Source organism: Sphaerodactylus townsendi, linkage group LG10 (genome assembly GCF_021028975.2).
Source record: "Sphaerodactylus townsendi isolate TG3544 linkage group LG10, MPM_Stown_v2.3, whole genome shotgun sequence".
Taxonomy (NCBI): Eukaryota; Metazoa; Chordata; class Lepidosauria; order Squamata; family Sphaerodactylidae; genus Sphaerodactylus; species Sphaerodactylus townsendi.
The window spans coordinates 46,425,439-46,444,321 of record NC_059434.1 but is presented as its reverse complement, the minus strand read 5'-3'; the positions used below and the strand labels follow the sequence as shown (position 1 = coordinate 46,444,321).

The window sequence follows — 18,883 nt, the reverse complement described above, 5'->3', positions numbered from 1 at the left end:
ACTTCTCTGTCATTCTGGAATGATGCTGTAGGAATTTGGTTGGCATCAGAGAATCTCCTGTTCTTTGTAAAAAAAAGTCTATGTCCTTCTGAGCTTATAGAAGTCCTTAACTTTATAAAGTTATCCAGACTGTGAGTATAATGTATGATCACACTATGCTAAATGTCTGAGAAGTGTGTCATATAGAGTTGGTTTGTTTAATAGATACAAGATAAGAAAAAAGTAAGGACTAAGTTCAAAATTACTACTTAGCTATGACATTCACTGGGTGCCCCCTGCCAACTAGAAATAATTTAGGGGCAGGGAGAAATAATGCATCATACTGTGCATGGGTTCTTTACTCTTCCTTTCCTTAAAGTAAAAAAGAAATGGTGGGGGAAGAATGTATGGTGGAGTGTAAGATTCAAACTAACTAGACAGGGATCTGAATTCCCACTATGTTAAGACGCTTAATAGGCTTCAAAGGCCATCAAAGGCAAATACTGTCTGGGGCATGTCAAGAGCTGTATTTATACTGCAAAACAGAATCTGACTGAAGACTGGCCAGCTGAGATCCGTCTGCTTAGACCCACCTGGAAGAAAACCTGGCCAGCCACCTGTCCAGGTGCAGGGCACCTGGAGATGCAGGGCTCCTGGAGATGCTTGCACACTTCCAAGAAAATGGTGCTCAGCCCAGCAAGTCACCCACCCTGTGGGGCTCCTGATAAATCATAAACCCATTCTTCTTCCTAATCTGGCTCAAATGATGGTTTTAAGGGTAGAACAACCATATTTGCTTCCCTGAGCCCCTGCAAGAGGATGATGCATATGGATTGTTTCATGGAACTGTACCCTGTTGATGAGTGGGAGGAGCGGGGCATGGAGCACGTGAAGGGAGGGCAGGAAGAAACAGTGGATGAAGTGATGATTTTCCTTAGGTCTTTATAAGAAACATGGTATAGATTATGGTATGATGCATATGGATTGTTTCAGGGAACTATACCCTGTTGATGAGTAGCGGGTGTGGAGCACATGGAGAGGGGGCAGGAGGAAACAGTGGATGAAGTGATGATTTTCCTTAGGTCTTTATATGGAACAGGGTATAGATTAAACCTTCAATCCTAGGTAAACCCCTTTGAATATCATGGAAGTAAACCCCATTGAATAACATGTGGCTTATCTCTGAGTATACTTGCTAGGAACTAATACTTATTGTCAAGTTCTAGGTAGCTAAATTTGCTTCACTGGAAATAAAACAGTTGTTATGTTGGTTTTCTTGAAACTTTGACTGAGGCTGTAATCCTATGCACAAAAGTGGGAGTCAATCATATCAAATTCATTGCAACCTACTTTTGGGTAAAAATGCTTAGAACTGAGGCATAGAAAATGTTGTAATGCTTAATATAATTAAAATCTTACACAGAAAGAATATCACTTTCACCTTTGCACATTTCTTTTAGTTGTAACTTAACTGATGGAATTTAGCACATATTCCAAAGAATTCAGCGAGGCTGGCAGTCTAATTTAATCTGTCAGTCAAAAAATTAACGTTTCATTTCGGCCCCTCTGGAAAATCAGATCTATCTTAAGTACTCAAGATGATTTACTAGTAAGGAGCCTGGCTTTAACAGACTCATGTAAAACTAAAGTTGTATGACTGATAATATTTATTCTTGAGATGTCTCTGCACTTATTGCTGGAAGAAACCATCTAAAAGATAAATTTATCTCCACCAGTTCTCATCAATATCTATGATGTATTTTTAAAGAAGAATGCTTTGTGCCTTTTGTGACTACTGCTTAGATCAAGTATTTTCATTCACTCAGAAAACTTCTGTAAGGCCTCACTTGATCTTCTTTCAAATACTTTTCTGTGTTGAGACATCTGTATAAAGTCATGTTTATGAGTAATATAGTAAATTGTGGGTAGTGTTTTTCCCCTTAGATGTTAATAGGTGTATTCCAGTGATAGTTGTATTCCCTTCAGGATTGTGTGGTCTGTGACAAACCTTTTTACAACTGAAAGGATACACACAGCCTCCTAAGATTTTTGAAATCTAGGTTAGTTTTGAACTATAAACCTTCCCCTCAGTTCCAGGGATTCTATGAGTCGTGAGTGTATAGGTTTTGGGTTTGCTGCTGTGAGGTAAGAGATAGAGCTAAACTGCTCTGCTACACTAACAGGCAAAGCTAGTTACCCTTCACTCTGCTCTTTTTCCGGAGCCAGACTTGGGCTGTCACTGCTCTCTTCCTGAGGCACATCTACCACTTCCCCTACATCTAATCATTCTCAAAGGTGATTGGATGCTGTGAGCTCATCCAAGTGGCTGATTTTCCCTTCAGGGGCAGATGAGAAAAAATTTGCGCTTTGTTTTCATGTAAACCTATAGTGTGTGTGTTGTAAATGGAAAAATTTGAAAATACAAATGAAATAGCACATGAATTGTTAATTTAAACATGGCATTGAATAAAATAATAAAGATTTGCAAATCTCACTTAAAGTTGTCCATATATGCAATTAACAGCTAGCCCAGATTTCATGCATCTGGTATGCTACTTGTTTATGCATAAGGATCTACAGAGCTAAACACTGTAAACCTTGAAGTGGAAATGTGCAGTACAGACATGCAATAGTCTCATGACAGAGAATCATGACTTGGATTCCAGCTTCTCGGCATGTGTCTATTATGTGTTAATGTAGACAATGGACTGGATCCAGTGCAAAATTAACACTTGCACAAGCAGAAAAGCAGGAAGACCACCTCAGTAGCCACTAGCACTTAAGTCAAGCTTATTGTATTCCCACTTGTGTTTCTATTTCCACAAGTGGAACCAGTTGTGCTACCAATTTCCATGCATTATCTTACCCTATATAATTGACTAACGTGTAAAGTGTCGTAATTACAAACTTTAAACAATGGTTGCACAAAATTGTCCTGTGCACCCGTTGGTTCAGGGTTCATCCTTGCAACCAAAGCATAGCAAGAGGCCAGCCTCAACCTTTTGCCCCAAACTGGAACCCTGGCCTGGCAGAGCAGCAGGGGGAAGTTGCCCTCCCTCCTCGGCCTACCAGTGATCTCCCCCTTCCTCAAGCACTCTCCCTCCGCCCCAAACAGAAATGCCTGACTGGCAAAGCAGCAGCGGGAAGCTATCTTCCCTCCTGGGCCTGACACTATACGTTCCCTTTCCCCAAGCACTCTCCCTCTGCTCCAAACAGGAACCCTGGCCCGGCAAATTGTAGGTGAAATGTCAGGAGAAAATGCTACTGGAACACGGCCATACAGCCCGGAAAACCCACAACCCCCCACAGTGATTCTGGTTGTGAAAGCCTTCAACAATACAAAAATATTTTTCCAAAATTCAAAACCGTTTTGTGCAAGCTAGATGAAACATTTTTTTAAAGACTGTCAATAGCATTGATCTGTCCCTTTTTCTTTAATGCAGGTGCTAGCAACAGGTCTAAGTGGCCTGTATTCATCTTTGCCTACAAAGCTGGAAGAGAAAGGAGAAGAATGGCACTGCCTGCTGAAAGATGAGTGGCTTCTGTCTCCAGCCCTTGTCCAGTTCATGAACTCCCTAGAGTTTTGCAATGCAGTGATACAGGTAATGCTTGAGAGAGAGATTCTCCACATGAGAACAGTGTTCTAAATGAATGCTGTCAGGTCGTGGCTTGATTGTTTCACATCTTGGTTCAGGATTATGTGAATAAGCCATAGACACAGCCAGTCTCTCTTCATTGGATGCTCTCCAAATCCCTTCTTTTTTTTATAGGAAGCCCATAGTGTGCTATTATGTTTGAGCCAATATGTTATTGTTGTGGTTTTCTTCCAAACTAGAATTGGAAACCATGGCTTTTTTCCCTGGTTGATGTAAAGAACATGTCATTGTTTGTGTTTAATTTCCAGCATGGAATTGTGCCAAGAGATGCTAAGCCCCACCAACATTCCACTGAGCCATGTAGTTGCTAGGGTTCAATGAATGCTGTCTAGCACCAAGGGAGCACCCTCTCCAAGACCCCTGTCTGAACAGCTGATAAACAGCTGGGTTAGGTGGACTTTCTGTAATAGATGCCTTGAGATGTTTGCTGTGTTTCTTTGCCTATCTATTTTTTAAAAAAAATTCTACTTATCAATTACATTTTTTAAATAATCAAAGAGATAGGTTTTTATTTATTTGTTTATTTTCCAATAACCCTCACTATATTGTAAGTTGTCAGTTGACAACCTACTAAAACTTTGGGTGAGTTGACCCTGGCTCTAAGGCCTCTTCCGCACATGCAAAATAATGCATTTTCAAACCACTTTCACAACTGTTTGCAAGTGGATTTTGCCATTCCGCACAGCTTCAAAGAGCACTGAAAGCAGTTTGAAAGTGCATTGTTCTGCATGTGCAGAATGAGCCTGAACTAGAGCAAATCACAGTTTGCTGGTTTGAGTGTAATGACATATTATACTTAGCTGCAAGAATGGGAAGGAGGACTTAGCATGAGTGAGGGAAGATGGGATATGCAAAGTCAAAACTTGTTCTTGTAAAACTAAGCCATGGATTGAATAGCTGGTTTTGTGTTGTGTTTTGAACGTGGAGTTTAAAAAACTACTTAGTTATTTTATTTCTTTTATCTTGCTTTCTAAGTAGCGCACAACACGTGCTGAATGCTTAAGGTTCAATTCAATGTAATAAAAACATTTCAATCTGGAGTTAGTTTAATCCGGCTGAACCAAGGACAGCATGTGGTAGTGGCTTCTTCTTCCATCCCTCTTTGTCATAAGGCAATATGTCTTTCATGACTTCTGTGACAGGGGCGTCTGTGGTTTTCACTTGCCTGAGTTTCTTTGCTAGTTTTCTTTTATGTACTGGTTGGGCTTCTGCCATCATCATATTTAATAATAAAGATAAGATACATGCCGGTTTCTGTTTCAGTTAAAGCATAGAAGTGGGATTCAGGGTTTGAATATCACCAGTGAATATGATGCAGTTTTTGTTTACTATAATGAACGTTGGTCTTTTTTTAAAAAACAAAGATTGTTGATTGCTTAGTTTTTGATTCTAAAATGGATAGATTATATATCAGAAGAAATGCAGTCCTTGTATTGTTGAAGGCTTTCCTAGCTGGAATCAACTGGCTGTTGTGGGTTATCGAGGGTGTGTGGCTGTGATCTAGTAGTCTTTGCTCTTGATGTTTCACCTGCACCTGTGGCTGGCATCTTCAGAGGAATGTCACCGTAAGATGTGTTTATCTCCACATTGTGCCACGGAGAGAAACACATCTCACCGTGACATGCCTGTGAAGATGCAGCCACAGTTGTGAAACATTCAGAGCAAAAACTACAAGACCACAGCCATAGGCCCTTTCCGCACGGGCCAAAAACGGCGGCCTGGGGACGGCAAAAACGCCGCCCCCAGGCCGCCATTCGCACAGGCGGCGCTGCTGAAACGCAGCAGCGCCGACCTGGCTCCCCTTCCCCTCCCTCAGGGCGGCGTCAGGCCATCCTCAAAAACACTCGTTTAAAGGGTTGTTTTTGAGACAACAAAGCGTGTTCCTCCGCGGCGCTGGGATTGCAAAGCGGCACCGCCGAGGAACAGAGCCGCTGTTTCGGTTCCTCTCTTCACTTACGCAAAATCGTAAGCCTGCTGTCTTCCAAAGCCCCACGCTATCCTCCGACCTTTGGAGGCCTGGAGGGCAGCGGGTGTAATGCTTTGGAGGACAGCAGAGGCGATGACAGCGATGACGCAGGTAAGTAAGAGGGATCGGGAAGATGCGCGACTCCATCGCGGGCAGCCTCTCTCGCCCGACACCTGCTGGGGCGGCTTTCATAGCGCTTGCGTCTTGCGCGGTTAATCTCGCCTCCACCTCACGCCGGCAGAATTCTTGCCGGTGTGAGGGCGCCCGGAGGCCTGTGTGGAAAGGGCCATACAGCCTGGAAAAACCATGACTGCCTGTGCTTATCTTGAGTTGTAAAAAATGTGCTGCTTTTTATAATCAGGTTCCCACAAGAGTGAAAGCCCATCCTCCCGGTGGAATTAAACAGGTTTCACTGTTGCTGAGCTGATCAGAAGGTTAAATATGTTTGAACAAGACATGTTATATTAATCTTGACCTGCTGGTATTTTTTGTTCTTTATTATTTCTTAATTAGATTTTCTCCTTTTGATTCTTCGTTGTTCTTCAGTCTAATGATAAAATCAGATTTTAAATTTCTTTGATGCTGATCACAGGCCTCTTCTTGCAAGTCTATGCAGTATCTGTAGTTTAATTTGATTCATGGAAGTTTGCTTGTTCTCATTAACAAAGCTAAAAGAATTTACGGTTACATAATTTAGGCTTATAACTTTTGAAGATCTGTGTAGTTTAAATGCTGTATTTACGTCTGAAATGATAAACATATTCTAATATGGAGGTAAACACTGGCTTTTGCTTTACTTCTCTGCTGACTACTGAGATCAGAGCTCTATACTTTATATTTATATTTATATAGTGGAAATGGTATCATTAGTGCAGAGCTTAAATAGAAAACATTTTCCAAATTCAGCATTCAAAAGTAATGGAAGGGTTGGTTGATAAGCATAATAAGCTAGATGTGAATTGAGTTTTTAAAAAGAAAAGACATCTTTAGAAATGAATTACCATTACTGCAGCATTCTGGCTGAATTTGTCAGCACAGGACCTGAACGTGTCTGGAATAGTGATGGTAAATTTCAAACATTATCACTTATGGGCAGTGACACTTGGTCACGAGGAGAAGGTGAGAATATGCTGTTGCCTGTGAACAGGTTCTTACAAAGCATCACTATTCTAATTATTGTTGTGACAGCGAGTTACTACTTAGTTTTATATACCATTTGACAAGAAATAAAGATGTAAATTGACATAAAATGCCTCAACTACAGTTAAACAATTAGGAACAGGCCATGCCATGCTTTTTTCTTAACTCTACCACAGATATCTCCTGCCATAAGAGTTCTATCAACATCAGTCTTAACCATGATTATTATAAATGGATAATCCTGGTTAGCAATCACCATGGTTAATCTATGGTTAGAAAAGATGTGAAAATCCATCACTAAAGAAAGTGCATAATACCACATAATAAAGAAAGTAAATTGGAGTTGTCTTTAATGAAGCTGTACCACAGCTTTTTCTGTAGAAGCAAAAAAGTGCATTTCCTTTAGTGCTCCTTTTCCTGTAGTGTTCTGTCTGAATCAGTCCACTATGAAAAAATAATTAGATGGAACATTGATTTATGCTTTATCACTGGATTATTTGCATTAGTTTAACATTAATTTCAAATATCGTAAAAATGGGACCAATTCTCTTTCGCTCAAGCTTTACTGGTTTTCAAACAAGATGTCTTTTATTCCTTTCTCGAAGTAAGAATATTACACTTTGAAAAAATTCTGTTCAAGGTCACAGGAAAAATGCACTTTTTTGCTTCTATAGAAAAAACTGTGGTACAGCTTCATTAAAGGCTCCAATTTACTTTCTTTTTCACACTGAGCACCTTTTGCTATTGACATTCTCAACCTTGTATCTGCAAAAGATGAAAGAAACTTGTGTGGCTGAGTTTTTTCCCCATGACAGTGCGATTTCTGTTTTGTTTTCATTGATTCTGCAATGGGTCTATGCTGTGCTCCTTAACTAACAAGAAAATTTTCAAGAATGTGTATGTTGAATGCAGCATCCTGAGTTATTGGATATTTGATTTTTATTTGGCCTGTCCACTAGCAGATGAGAAAAAGTTGGTCAGAGAACATCCATCCAGAGAAGATGTGTAATATTTTGAAAGTGTCAAAGATAAATTGTGGTTTTTCTGTTACTTCACTTACTTGCAGTAAATTAATAATAGCCTGTTCAAGAAAGTAGGTACTTGTCTGCCATTTGTGGAAGTAGGTACTTGTCTGTTATTTATGCTCTTGTACTACTAAGTGGTGTAACACAAGAATGTTAAGGAAAGAATATAAGAATACTTGTGTTCTTTGCTTATTTATGCATTATTTCCCCACATTATAGTCCAGTCATGTGAATATTTACTTAGAGTTAAACCAAATAAGTGTGCAATAAATCTTTCTGTCATTTGTTCATGGGTGGCTAAAATGTTTTACTGGAAGTTAATTTTTTTTAAATTGTTCTACGGAGAATTGTAAAATATAAATTCATTTAAATATAATAATCAAGATGCATTATTGATCTAAAATCCCTCAAAATGTTTTGCTTCCTTTAGGTGGCACATCCACTGATTCGCAGCCAACTTGTGGACTACATTTATAATGGATTCTTAGTGCCAGTAATGGCCCCAGCTCTTCATAAGGTCAGCGGTTTATTTATTTATTTATTATTTTATTTATTTTTTAAACTTTTATACCGCCCCATCCTCTAGGGGCTCTGGGCGGTGTACAGCATAAAACATGGTAAAACAAGTCACTAAAATCTTTAAAACAGTGGTAACGAACATTAATAGTAATAATAATAATAATAAGAAGAAGAGGCGTCCGACCGGCCCCATATTTCATTAAAATTTTCCCAGAAGAAAAGAGGGGAGGGGAGGGAGGCGAGCCACATAGATGATAGCCTAAATAACAGGCCGACTGGGGCATCCGGGGGCACCATTTTGTGTGTTCTTATTGATTATATCACGAACAATATTACTGACCATAATGTTATCATGAGTATAGTGAGATAAACTAAAGAAGAAGAGTTTTGATTGGGACGGAGTGAGGGAGAACTGCGCCCGGGGCATGTGTGTGCCCTCCACCTCTGCCATGGCATCGGCCACCCTGCTCCGCCCCTCCATGCCCCCTCCATGTCCCTGCTGTGCTGCTGCCTGGGGCGTCACACTTCCTTGCCCCGTTGGTGCCACACCACTGGTTTTGATTTATACCACACTTTTCTCAAACATAAGTCTCAAAACAACTTACAAAGTCCTTACCTTTCCCTCCCCACAACAGACACCTTGTGAGGCAGGTGGGGCTGAGAGAGTTCAGAGAGAGCTGTGACTAACCCAAGCAGGCTTCATGTGGAGAAGTGGGACAACAAACCTGGTTCACCAGATTAGAGTTCACTGCTCCTGTAGAGGTGGAGCTACAAGGGAGTTGGGGGTGTGCGTTGCACCGGGCGTGCACCTGGGGGGGGGGCAGCAAAAATTTCAGGGTTTTTTTGTATTTTTTAGTGCTTTTCAGTTTATGGCCTGCAGGGGGCACAGTTTTTAGGCTAGCAGCACCACAATTTCAGGGAGTTTTCAGGGGACTCTCTTGATGATACCATCCAAGTTAGGTGAGGTTGGGTTCAGGGGGTCCAAAGTTATGGACTCCCAAAAGGGGTGCCCCCATCCCCCATTGTTTCCAATGGGAGCTAATAGGAGATGGGGGCTACACCTTTGAGAGTCCATAACTTTGGACCCCCTGAACCAAACTTCACCAAACCTGGCTGGTATCATAGTCTCCTAAAGATTCCCTGAAATTTTGATGCTGCTAAAAACTGCGTCCCCTGCAGGCCAAAAACTGAAAAAACACTGAAACACTGAAAACTGAAAAATACAAAAAACACAAACGAACATGTGGGGGAGGGGGGCAGCAAAACTGGGCTCCATTTTCCCTAGCTACGCCTCTGCTGCTCATGTGGAAGAGTGGGGAATCAAACCTGGTTCTCCAGAGCAGAGTTTACCATACTTAACCACTACACCATGCTAGCTAAACAGATAAATGTATCTGTTTAGGTTAATTGAACTGTTAATTTCTTTTCATGTAGCATTTTGGCTTTGAGTAGTACTGACAGAATGTCTCAATTGGTTGGAATGTTAATTTTACCTGGCAAATTGGTTGGAATGTTCAGTTAACCTGGCAAAGAGCCAAGAATTCCTGTTTGCAGTGAGGATCTTATTCTTTTAGACATAAAATAAGTCCCAACCTATTTTTCTGTGACTGTTTTCTACCTTGGCGCTCTTCCACTGCTTCAGGTAATTTTCCAGGTAATGTTTAATCAGCCACCATAGTTTGAATACCTTCTTTCTCTGCAACATAGTTCTTCAACAGACTCTGTTCTTAACACATTTGACTGTATTTCTTAAACTTGACTCACCTACTTAAACCAATATGATATAATCCAGTTGGAATCATTAACTCCATCAGATATGCTTTATTAAGCAAGAAGAGCAAATTAACATGATGCCCAGCAGCCCATCTCAAGCATGCACTGGTATTTCAACAATGCACAGTTGCTTGACATTGTCAGAAGAGATTCAGCTGTTTAAATGACAGATCACCTTGGCAGTCCCATTAGCATTTGAAAGGGTTTCAGTACAGCTTGCCATGTAGATGATTAATAGAATTATTAATATTGCCAAAAAAGTCTTCTCCTTTCCCTGTATTTCTCTACATGTCCTGTCATCTCTCTATATCTTTCTGATTTTTGAGCTGTTTTCCCTTCTACTGCGTGCCTTTGTCTCACACAGCTTTTACCGTATTACCACAAAAAGTACAAGTAGAAATCAGTAGATATTTGTGTATTTTAAGAAAACTGATATAGATCAAAACTTTATTTTCCGCATAGCAAAAAAAATCATAAAACACTTTTATCTGTTAAATACAATCCAAAACATTTCACTTTTCAGTACTGAAGGTCCTAAATGTAATTTGCAGTGATTAAAAAAATGAAATTTAGGATACTTACTTCTTGTGCAAGTGAAACTCCTTTTAAAATAGATTGTTTGTATATATATATATATCGCCTTGCAATTTGGTGGTGGATGGAAAAAATAAGAGAATTTGTTTAAACCTGGCCAGCTATCATTTATTTTTATCATTATTTATTCAATTTAATATCCCACCTTCCCCAGCCCTAGCTGGGCTCAGGGCAATTAATATACCGTATAAACTCACATATAAGCCAAATTTTCCAGCCTTTTTTTAGGCTGAAAAATGCCCCCTCCGCTTATACGCGGGTCTCCCCCTCCCCCCCGCGCAGAGCCACAGTGCTTACTTATGAGTGGCGAAGCCTCATCCCCCTCACTAACTCATGCTTTCTTTCTTGCAGGCTCAAAGTTTAAGGCGTTGTTTCAGGGAAGCTGCCGACTTTCTTTCTTGCAAACTCTAAGTCTACAGGGAAGTGCAGCCTGTCTATGGTTTTCTTAAAAGGGCAATGCTGCAGCATTGCCCTTTTAAGGAAACCATAGACAGGCTGCCTCGAGCGGCAGCTTCCCTGTAGACTTAGAGCTTAGAAAGCCGGCAACTTCCCTGAAACAACGCCTTAAACTTTGAGCCTGCAAGAAAGAAAGCGTGAGTTAGTGAGAGGGAGGAGGCATTCTCTGCTTCACTTTCTCCTGCTTTCAGCCACTTCCCCTCTCCCCAGACCCGCGCGCCGCCTTGCCCCTCCTTAAAAAGCCTCCCAAAGCCTTCTGGGGTGCTCCTTTCCTCCAGCTGTGGCTCCTTTGCCGGCTCAGCACCCTGCCTCCTGATGGATCTTTCCCACCCTCGGCTTATACGCGAGTCAATAAAATTTCCCAGTTTTTTTAGGTAGAATTGGGTGCCTCGGCTTATATGCGGGTTGGCTTATATGCGAGTATATAGGGTAAATGTTAAGTGATTACATAAATTTACTTAGCACAAAGAACAATTAAAAACATATAATTAAAAAACTGTGATGCCGATTTAAATCTAGATTATTTGTCCATAGCTCTTATTTGGGTATAGGAGGAGTATAAATGTTGGGACCAACATAGTTTTATCTTGGCTTCAATTGTATGCTTATTGGAATAGTTTGGTTTTGCAAGCTCTGAGGAATTTTACAATATCCTTCAAAGGTCTAACATCTGCAGGCAGTGCATCCCACCATGTAGGAGCTTGGGTCATAAAAGCCCTGGCTCTGATGGAAGCCAACCATATATCTTTGGGGCTGGGGATCACCAGAAGATTGCTTTTGGAGAACCAGAGGCAGTATGAGGACCCATGGGCAGTATGTGGTCCCACAGGTACGATGGTCCCAGACCACTCAAGGCCATAAAGGTTGTACCAAAACCTTGAAAATGATGCAGAATTCAGTCGTCAACCAGTGCAGGTGGTAGAGAACAGGTATTATGTGTTCTCTCGCTGTGTACCACCATGCTACCATGTTCTAGACCTAACCTGACTTAACCATCTCACCACAGCATTCAGGCGCCGGGTCAGAACATCCAGGACATCCTGGCCCTCCATCAGCAGAAAAAGCTGGGTGTCATCTACATATTGTTGGCAACCCAGCACAAAGCTCTGAATCAGCGGTGCCAGGGGTCACATTTAGATGTTAAATAATATTGGGGAAAGGATTGCCCCCTGCGGCACCTCACAAAACAAGAAGACACCACTGGGACATCCCGTCCCCTAGTGCTACCTGCTGTTTTGCTCCCAAAGGAATGAGGCCAGCCATTTTAAAGCTACCCTTATGGCTGCATTCTACTTTTGTGTTGTTTAATTATCCTCATTTCCACTTAGCAGCAACAACAGAGATTAATAATGGCATAAAATTTATGGTGCTATTGGATTGACACTTGTATGTTGATAACATGAAAAGTATGAGAAAAGGGCAAGAGCAAACATAGAAAATAACGAGGCCAGTAAATTGAATCAAATTGTGCAAACAAAAAGTACTTTCTGTTGCAGTAAGGATAATCTACAATTTCATTGGATTTCCCATTTAACATGATGCTTTTGGGGAGTGGCCCTGGATTTTATGTTTAGTGCACTTCTATTCCAGCCTTCCTTTGTGGAACTCAATACAGTGTACTGTACATGGTTTTCTTTTCCTTAATTTTATACTGATAACAACTGTGTGAGGTAGGCTAGGCTGAGAGAAAGTGACTGGGCCCAGATCACCCAATACGTTTCAGGGCCAGCAATGATTTGACCTCTGTCTCCCTGGTCCTAGTCCAAAACTTTAACCACTGTATTGCACTGGCTTTTTTGCAAACACTGCACACATCTTTCAGATTTTGGAACCAAATCATTCATTGGTCAATTCTCATGTCTTCTAACATATTTTATTTTTATTTTATTTTTAATTGAACTTAATATCCCCCGTTTCCTTTTGAAAAGACTCATATTTTACATGTCCAAAACTAAAACTTTTAGGATGAATTCTTACATAGGGTGAGGTATTTTAAAATTTGGGTGGGGTAGGGATTTATTATCTATCCTGTCTCACAAACAGTATTTCAAGTTTTACAAGGAAATATTATGTGACATTAATGGGATCTTTGAAACATGGGGAAGTATATATTCAGGAAAAGAGCTGATAAAGAGCTTACAATTTCCTACATTTGTGTGGTGAACTACTAAATTAATTTAAACTGGGCTTCTCAAATTATTTTTTGTGATCTCCAAATGTGTGTGGATCACATGTTACTTTACAGCTACATCATTTGTTGTATCTTCCAATATATTACATAGAGAAGGAGAGTGTGCCATCTAGTGGGTCATAGGAAAAGCTAAAAGCACTGAAAGAACTAAGGAATTCATAATGCAAGTGAAATCCTTTCTTTTTTTACTTGAATATTTTTGGATCCCATTAAATATTGATCTGTTTTTATTTGCATTAAGATCTTTGTATGTAGGGCATATGACTTTTGTTTTACCTTGACAATGAATATTTTTTATCATAGTGGAATAACTTTTTCATATTTCACAACCATTTAAAGTTGATAAATAATTTGTGCTGGCTTAATGATGTTTTCTATCTCTTGCTCATATGAGAAAATATTTTTGAAGAATATATTTAGAAGGGTGGAAGGCTAAATCTGGCTTCCTACCAGTTTGATAGTATCTTGTTAGGGAAACTATCTACACAACGGCATTCTGGCTTAAGTGTAACAGCATAAGAAAGATTTTGGTATTATAATGGCCATTACAAGATGGTTTTTAGTCTTCATTTTGTTAATCAAGTTATGGAGTCCCTTTTAATATTTTTGAAGTGTCTTCTTCCAAGCATATCATTTCTTTCATTGTAATTATTGTAGATGTTAATCATAACAGTATCTCAGGTCCCTGGCAACAGTCTTAGACACAGCTTATAATAGGCTTTCCCATAAGACTTGATGGTGTAACAAAAATGCTCTATTGAGTCATTTTATGTGGCTAATACAGCTATAATGTGTTTAAGAACCTTATGTATCCTTGTCTTTCTTTCCTTTATTGAAGTATATTTTGTGCAAACGTTACTGCCTTTGAAATTTGGTTTCAGCATATATTAATTTCATTCTCACATTGATGTTTCTTGGTACTCACCACTATAATGTGTTGGGTCTAGTTATCTTGACAGTTAAGTGCATCTCTTATAATGGCTCTTTTCTTCCTTGGAAGAGATGTTTAAATAAATTTGCATGTAAATTGTTGGTAATCTACAAAACTGAATGCTCAAAATGCTGCTCAGGACTCACCCCTCTTCTCCCTCCCTCCCCCGCCCATAAAGCACAATAAGTCAGCTATTTAAATGCAGAATGTTTCAAGATGAAAGTTTTTGGTGATTATGTATATCACTCATTGCCAAGGCTTTGTTGGGAAAAGGAGATGCAGTGTAGATAAGATCATAGCAAAACTGTGCAGTTCCTTAGCAAGCTTTAAGGGCTTATCCAAGCAGAGTACTAATCTGAGTAACCCTCTAGTGTTTAAATGTTTTCCCCCGTTGTTGATTCCCATGCAGTTGGTAGACCACATGAAAAGAGCGTTTGAACATTCTCGCTGCCCTGTGGAATCCCAACTGTTCAACTATAACTTGCAGTGGCAGCCAGACCACAAAAGAATGCTTTGGTCAGGATTCTGGAAAGACTTCTCAAGGCCTGGGTGATTTCTAGAAATTAAAACATGCCAGCAGATCTATGACATCTGGCTTCCTACATTCACATGCCAGCTATTTCTTTTCCCATAATGTTGTGCCTGAAATGTCTAAGGCATCTTTTCTTGCCCAACGTATTAAGAAATGTTGCCTTTGGGAACAGGTTTGCTGTGTATTCTAGCTGTGCTTGGCAAGCTAAGTGGTTACTCCATTGAGATTATGCAGAAGGATGGCTTACTTCAAATGAGCTTCTTCAGATGGGCCCTTCAAAACTTACCATGTTTCATTCAACCAAGTTGTAAATGTAGTATACAAGGATACATTCTTAGCTACAGCAGGATAGCTCTGTCATTCTGTGGCATTTATTTCATTATGTTATGGATGACCGTGGCCAGTCCAGATATAGACATATACTTAAGAACCCAAGGCATCTATATAGCCTTTTCTATATCAGATAATTTCATTCCTGGAAAAGCCATACACATCAATAATGCTTCTGGTTGATTATGGGTATCAAGTAATACTATTCAAGTATCAAGTAATACTAATCAAGTAATACTATTCGAGAATCTTTGCTTCCTTTTTATCCTTTATTACAGCATAACTATTATGCATCTTTAACAACTTTCTCATCAGAAAACGATACTATCCATTAATTCTGCATAGATAATTAAAGGAGATCACTTCTATGAATCCATAAAAGCATTTCACCCAAAGACAAGCAAGTCACAAGCTCCAGCTTCCCATATTTATAGGTTGTTTAAAAATCATATCCTAACTAGCTGTGTCCCATTTGATAAGGGCACATTCTGGGCTAATCGCTATCTATGATCTTTTTTCGGTCAAGTGCAGCAGCTGTTCCCATATATTCCTGGCCATATCCATGACAATTAGTTGTTCCTAAGATTGCTCTTTTCTGACTCATTTCCAGAAGGGGAGGCATATTTGGCTGCCTTCCCTGTTCCCTGGTTGTGCAGGGCTTGAGGGGCAGGAGTGGGAGCTGAATCCCAGCAGGACTTCACTGCCTTTCCTGCCCACAGCTTCGTTTAGGGCCCACTGGCCAGCCTACCCCCCCTCCCCCCAGAAAGGTGACAGGCTTCCCCTGTAGGAAATGTGGCAGGCCACTGATGGTCCAAAGCGAGCTTTAGGGCTGAGGTGTTAGAGCTCATGTGAGCCAGCTCTTCAGCAATTTTCCAACAGTCATGGACTCCTGCCTGGCAGCTGGGGTGCTTGTGTCCGGGCTTGAGGAACATGAGCAAAGCAGCTAGGCACATTTCTATGGTGAACAAGTAAGCAGGGCTCCAGCTGTCTTTCTTGCCACCTACCTGTGAACAGAATTTAAGAGGATAAAGGCAGCCTTGTGTCCTGGCCAGGAAGACATCACCTGCAGAAAGGAGGGGCCTACCAGATCTACCTGCTTGTGCACCTCTGGGTGCCAGCGGGGCAGGAGCGGCCGTGCAAATTACGCATGGATCAACCCTCCTGATGCCCATCTTTGCATGGCCACCCCTGAGAAGGGCCTAGCCACACCTGCTGCTGAGCATTGCTGTGATCTGCAGACCCCCTTTTTTGGAATTAAATCTCATTCAGTAAATAGGACTGACACCTTGTCAGGACTGCAATTCCCAGCAATCACCAGTTTCCGCCTTTTTGCATTGGAGCAGGAAACAGCTACAGCAAAGCGAAACTATGTAGTTCCATCAGCACCAATGAGAGACCAGGAGAAGGAAAGCTGATTGGTTGCTGTCTGTTTTTGTAAATAGAATAAATACTGGAACTGAGGACAAGAACCCTCAGTTCCAGTACCCTGTAGCTAGGGCGACCCAAATCAATAAAGTTCTTCTTTTTAAGTTGACTTTGTCTGAGTGGTGTTCAGCCTTACACATCTGAGTAGACCTGCTTAAACATTCTGTCACAGAGAGTCACAAAGTTCATCTTTCTTAAGTCCATACAGATCTCTGAGAGATCTTTAGAGTTGAAATTTGTTTGGTGGAGCTTGTTGAGAGTGCAATAAATAAAGATGAAGAACTTAACACCTCCTGTTACTATTGGTGCATACACACGGAGAAGAGTCATGAAGACGTGAGTGGAGAACATTCATATTTTATCCCAGATAGGTTCAGATGTGAAATTTCTTACTTCTCTCCTCCCCCTGGCCAGCTTAGCATAGCCAACAAGCGGTCTTCTTTTGCTCGATTAATGTGTTTGTAGCACAGAGGCCTCCCCACCCTTCCCCAAAGAAAGCTTCTTCTTGTCAGAAAAGGTTGAAAATGATAAGGAAATAAAGATTAGGGAGAAAGAAGTAATGGAGACAATAACAACAACAACAACAACAACAACAACAAAACTCTTTTGCATCAACCATTAGGAGGTATGGTAAGGAGCATCCTTGAGGTTGGCCAGATGGGCTCAAATGGTACAGTTTCTCTCCCTCCTTTCACAACTTTGGAACTTCCCTGGACTTGTCTTTAAAGAAAATGCCTCTGTAGTTGTTTGCTTAGCTCTGTGTCAACTGCAGCTAGTTTCTATGATTAAAAAGACAGAGACTGGAAAACATCTCAATAAAAGCTTTTGTTGCTAAATGCATTACTAGCTGAGTGGAAATGACTGTTGAAATCACAGTTTTGTGTGTTCTTTTGAACCACATATGGGCAGAAAGTGTCACTTATAAATATACCGTTTTGATGGAATTGATTAGAAAACACTATGGGCAACAGCAGCTACCTGTCAGGAGCAGCTATGACCAGGAGCACTCCCAGGCTGCATGTCAGATAGTTCAGTTTGAGTGTGAATCACCTACAGAGTAGAAAGTCCCACAATACCATGGTCATGTAATTACATTTAGTTCTCTTCAGTTAGGAGCAAAGGATCTGTAGAACTAGTTCTGTGGTTACCAAGGTCTTTGGAGATACAAACACTAAATTAAAAAGGGAATTGCTGAAAGGGCCCTCTGGCTCTAGGTTTAGCTAGATCTAAAGACTTTTCTGTCTTCTGGCATATTGCTACAAGAGCATTTCATGTAGAAGCCCCCCAAGATATTTTGTGTAGTCTCTGCTAACTCTTGGAAGATTTAAAGTACTCTATGTCTGTAGATGTTCTGCTTCATCATGCTTTAGAAAATCTTCCTCCTTGGCTCCCAGTTATAATAACAGAAGGAGGCTCATTGGCCAAATGAAGTCAAGGAAAGCTCTAGTGTATGACATGATTCTTCCAGAGTTGAAAAAAACCCAAAGACTTACATATTTCCCACCTTCAACGTTTGTGTTTCTGCCAGTTGAACGCCGTCAAAACAGCGCAACGTGTATAAGGGCATCTGTATAAGGGCTTTTGACAAAGTTCCTCATCAGAGACGGTTGAGAAAACTCAGCAATGAAGGAATAAGAGGGGAAATGTCAGCATGGCCAATTAGCCATGCTGGCAGGGGCTGATGGGAATTGTAGTTCCTGAACATCTGGAGAGCCGCATGTTCCCTACCCCTGTCCTATGGATTAAAAACTGGTTGAGGAACAGGAAACAAAGGGTGGGTATAAATGGGAAGTTCTCACAATGGAGAGATGTAGGGAGTGGTGTCCCCCAAGGATCCGTATTGGGACCAGTGCTCTTTAACTTATTCATAAATGACCTGAAAGTAGGGGTGGGTAGCGTGGTGGCCAAGTTTGCAGATGATACCAAATTATGTAGGGTGGTGAGAACCACAAAGGATTGCGAAGAGGTCCAAGCGGACCTTGATAATTAGGTGAGTGGGCTAAGAAATGGCAAATGCAGTTCAATGTAGCAAAATATAAAGTGATGCACATAGGGGCAAAAAATCCAAACTTCACATACACACTACAGGGGTCAGTGCTATCCAGTCCACAAACCAGGAGAGAGAGGGATTTGGGCGTCTTAGTTGATAGTTCCATGGGAATGTCAACTCAATGCATGGCAGCTGTGAAAAAGGCAAACTCTATGCTGGGGATAATTAGGAAAGGAGTTGGGATAATAAAACTGCAAGGGATTGTCATGCTCCACTTATATAAAGCAGTGGGTTGCTGAGCCGCACTTGGAGTACTGTGTTCAGTTCGGTCAATTAAGCCACATCTCAAAAAGGATATCGAAGAGATAGAAAAAGT

At 40.8% G+C, this 18,883-nt stretch overlaps 1 protein-coding gene across 3 annotated transcripts in view; it reads left to right on the top strand.

The window, feature by feature from the left end:
* FHIP1A (FHF complex subunit HOOK interacting protein 1A) overlaps positions 1-18,883 on the top strand; it is an 89,659-nt gene that overhangs the window by 46,314 nt on the left and 24,462 nt on the right. For all 3 annotated transcript variants that reach the window (XM_048509485.1, XM_048509483.1, XM_048509484.1), the window contains exons 4-5: positions 3,423-3,581; positions 8,197-8,283. In XM_048509485.1, coding sequence (XP_048365442.1) covers positions 3,423-3,581; positions 8,197-8,283 — 246 coding nt within the window. The remainder of the gene's footprint in view (positions 1-3,422; positions 3,582-8,196; positions 8,284-18,883) is intronic.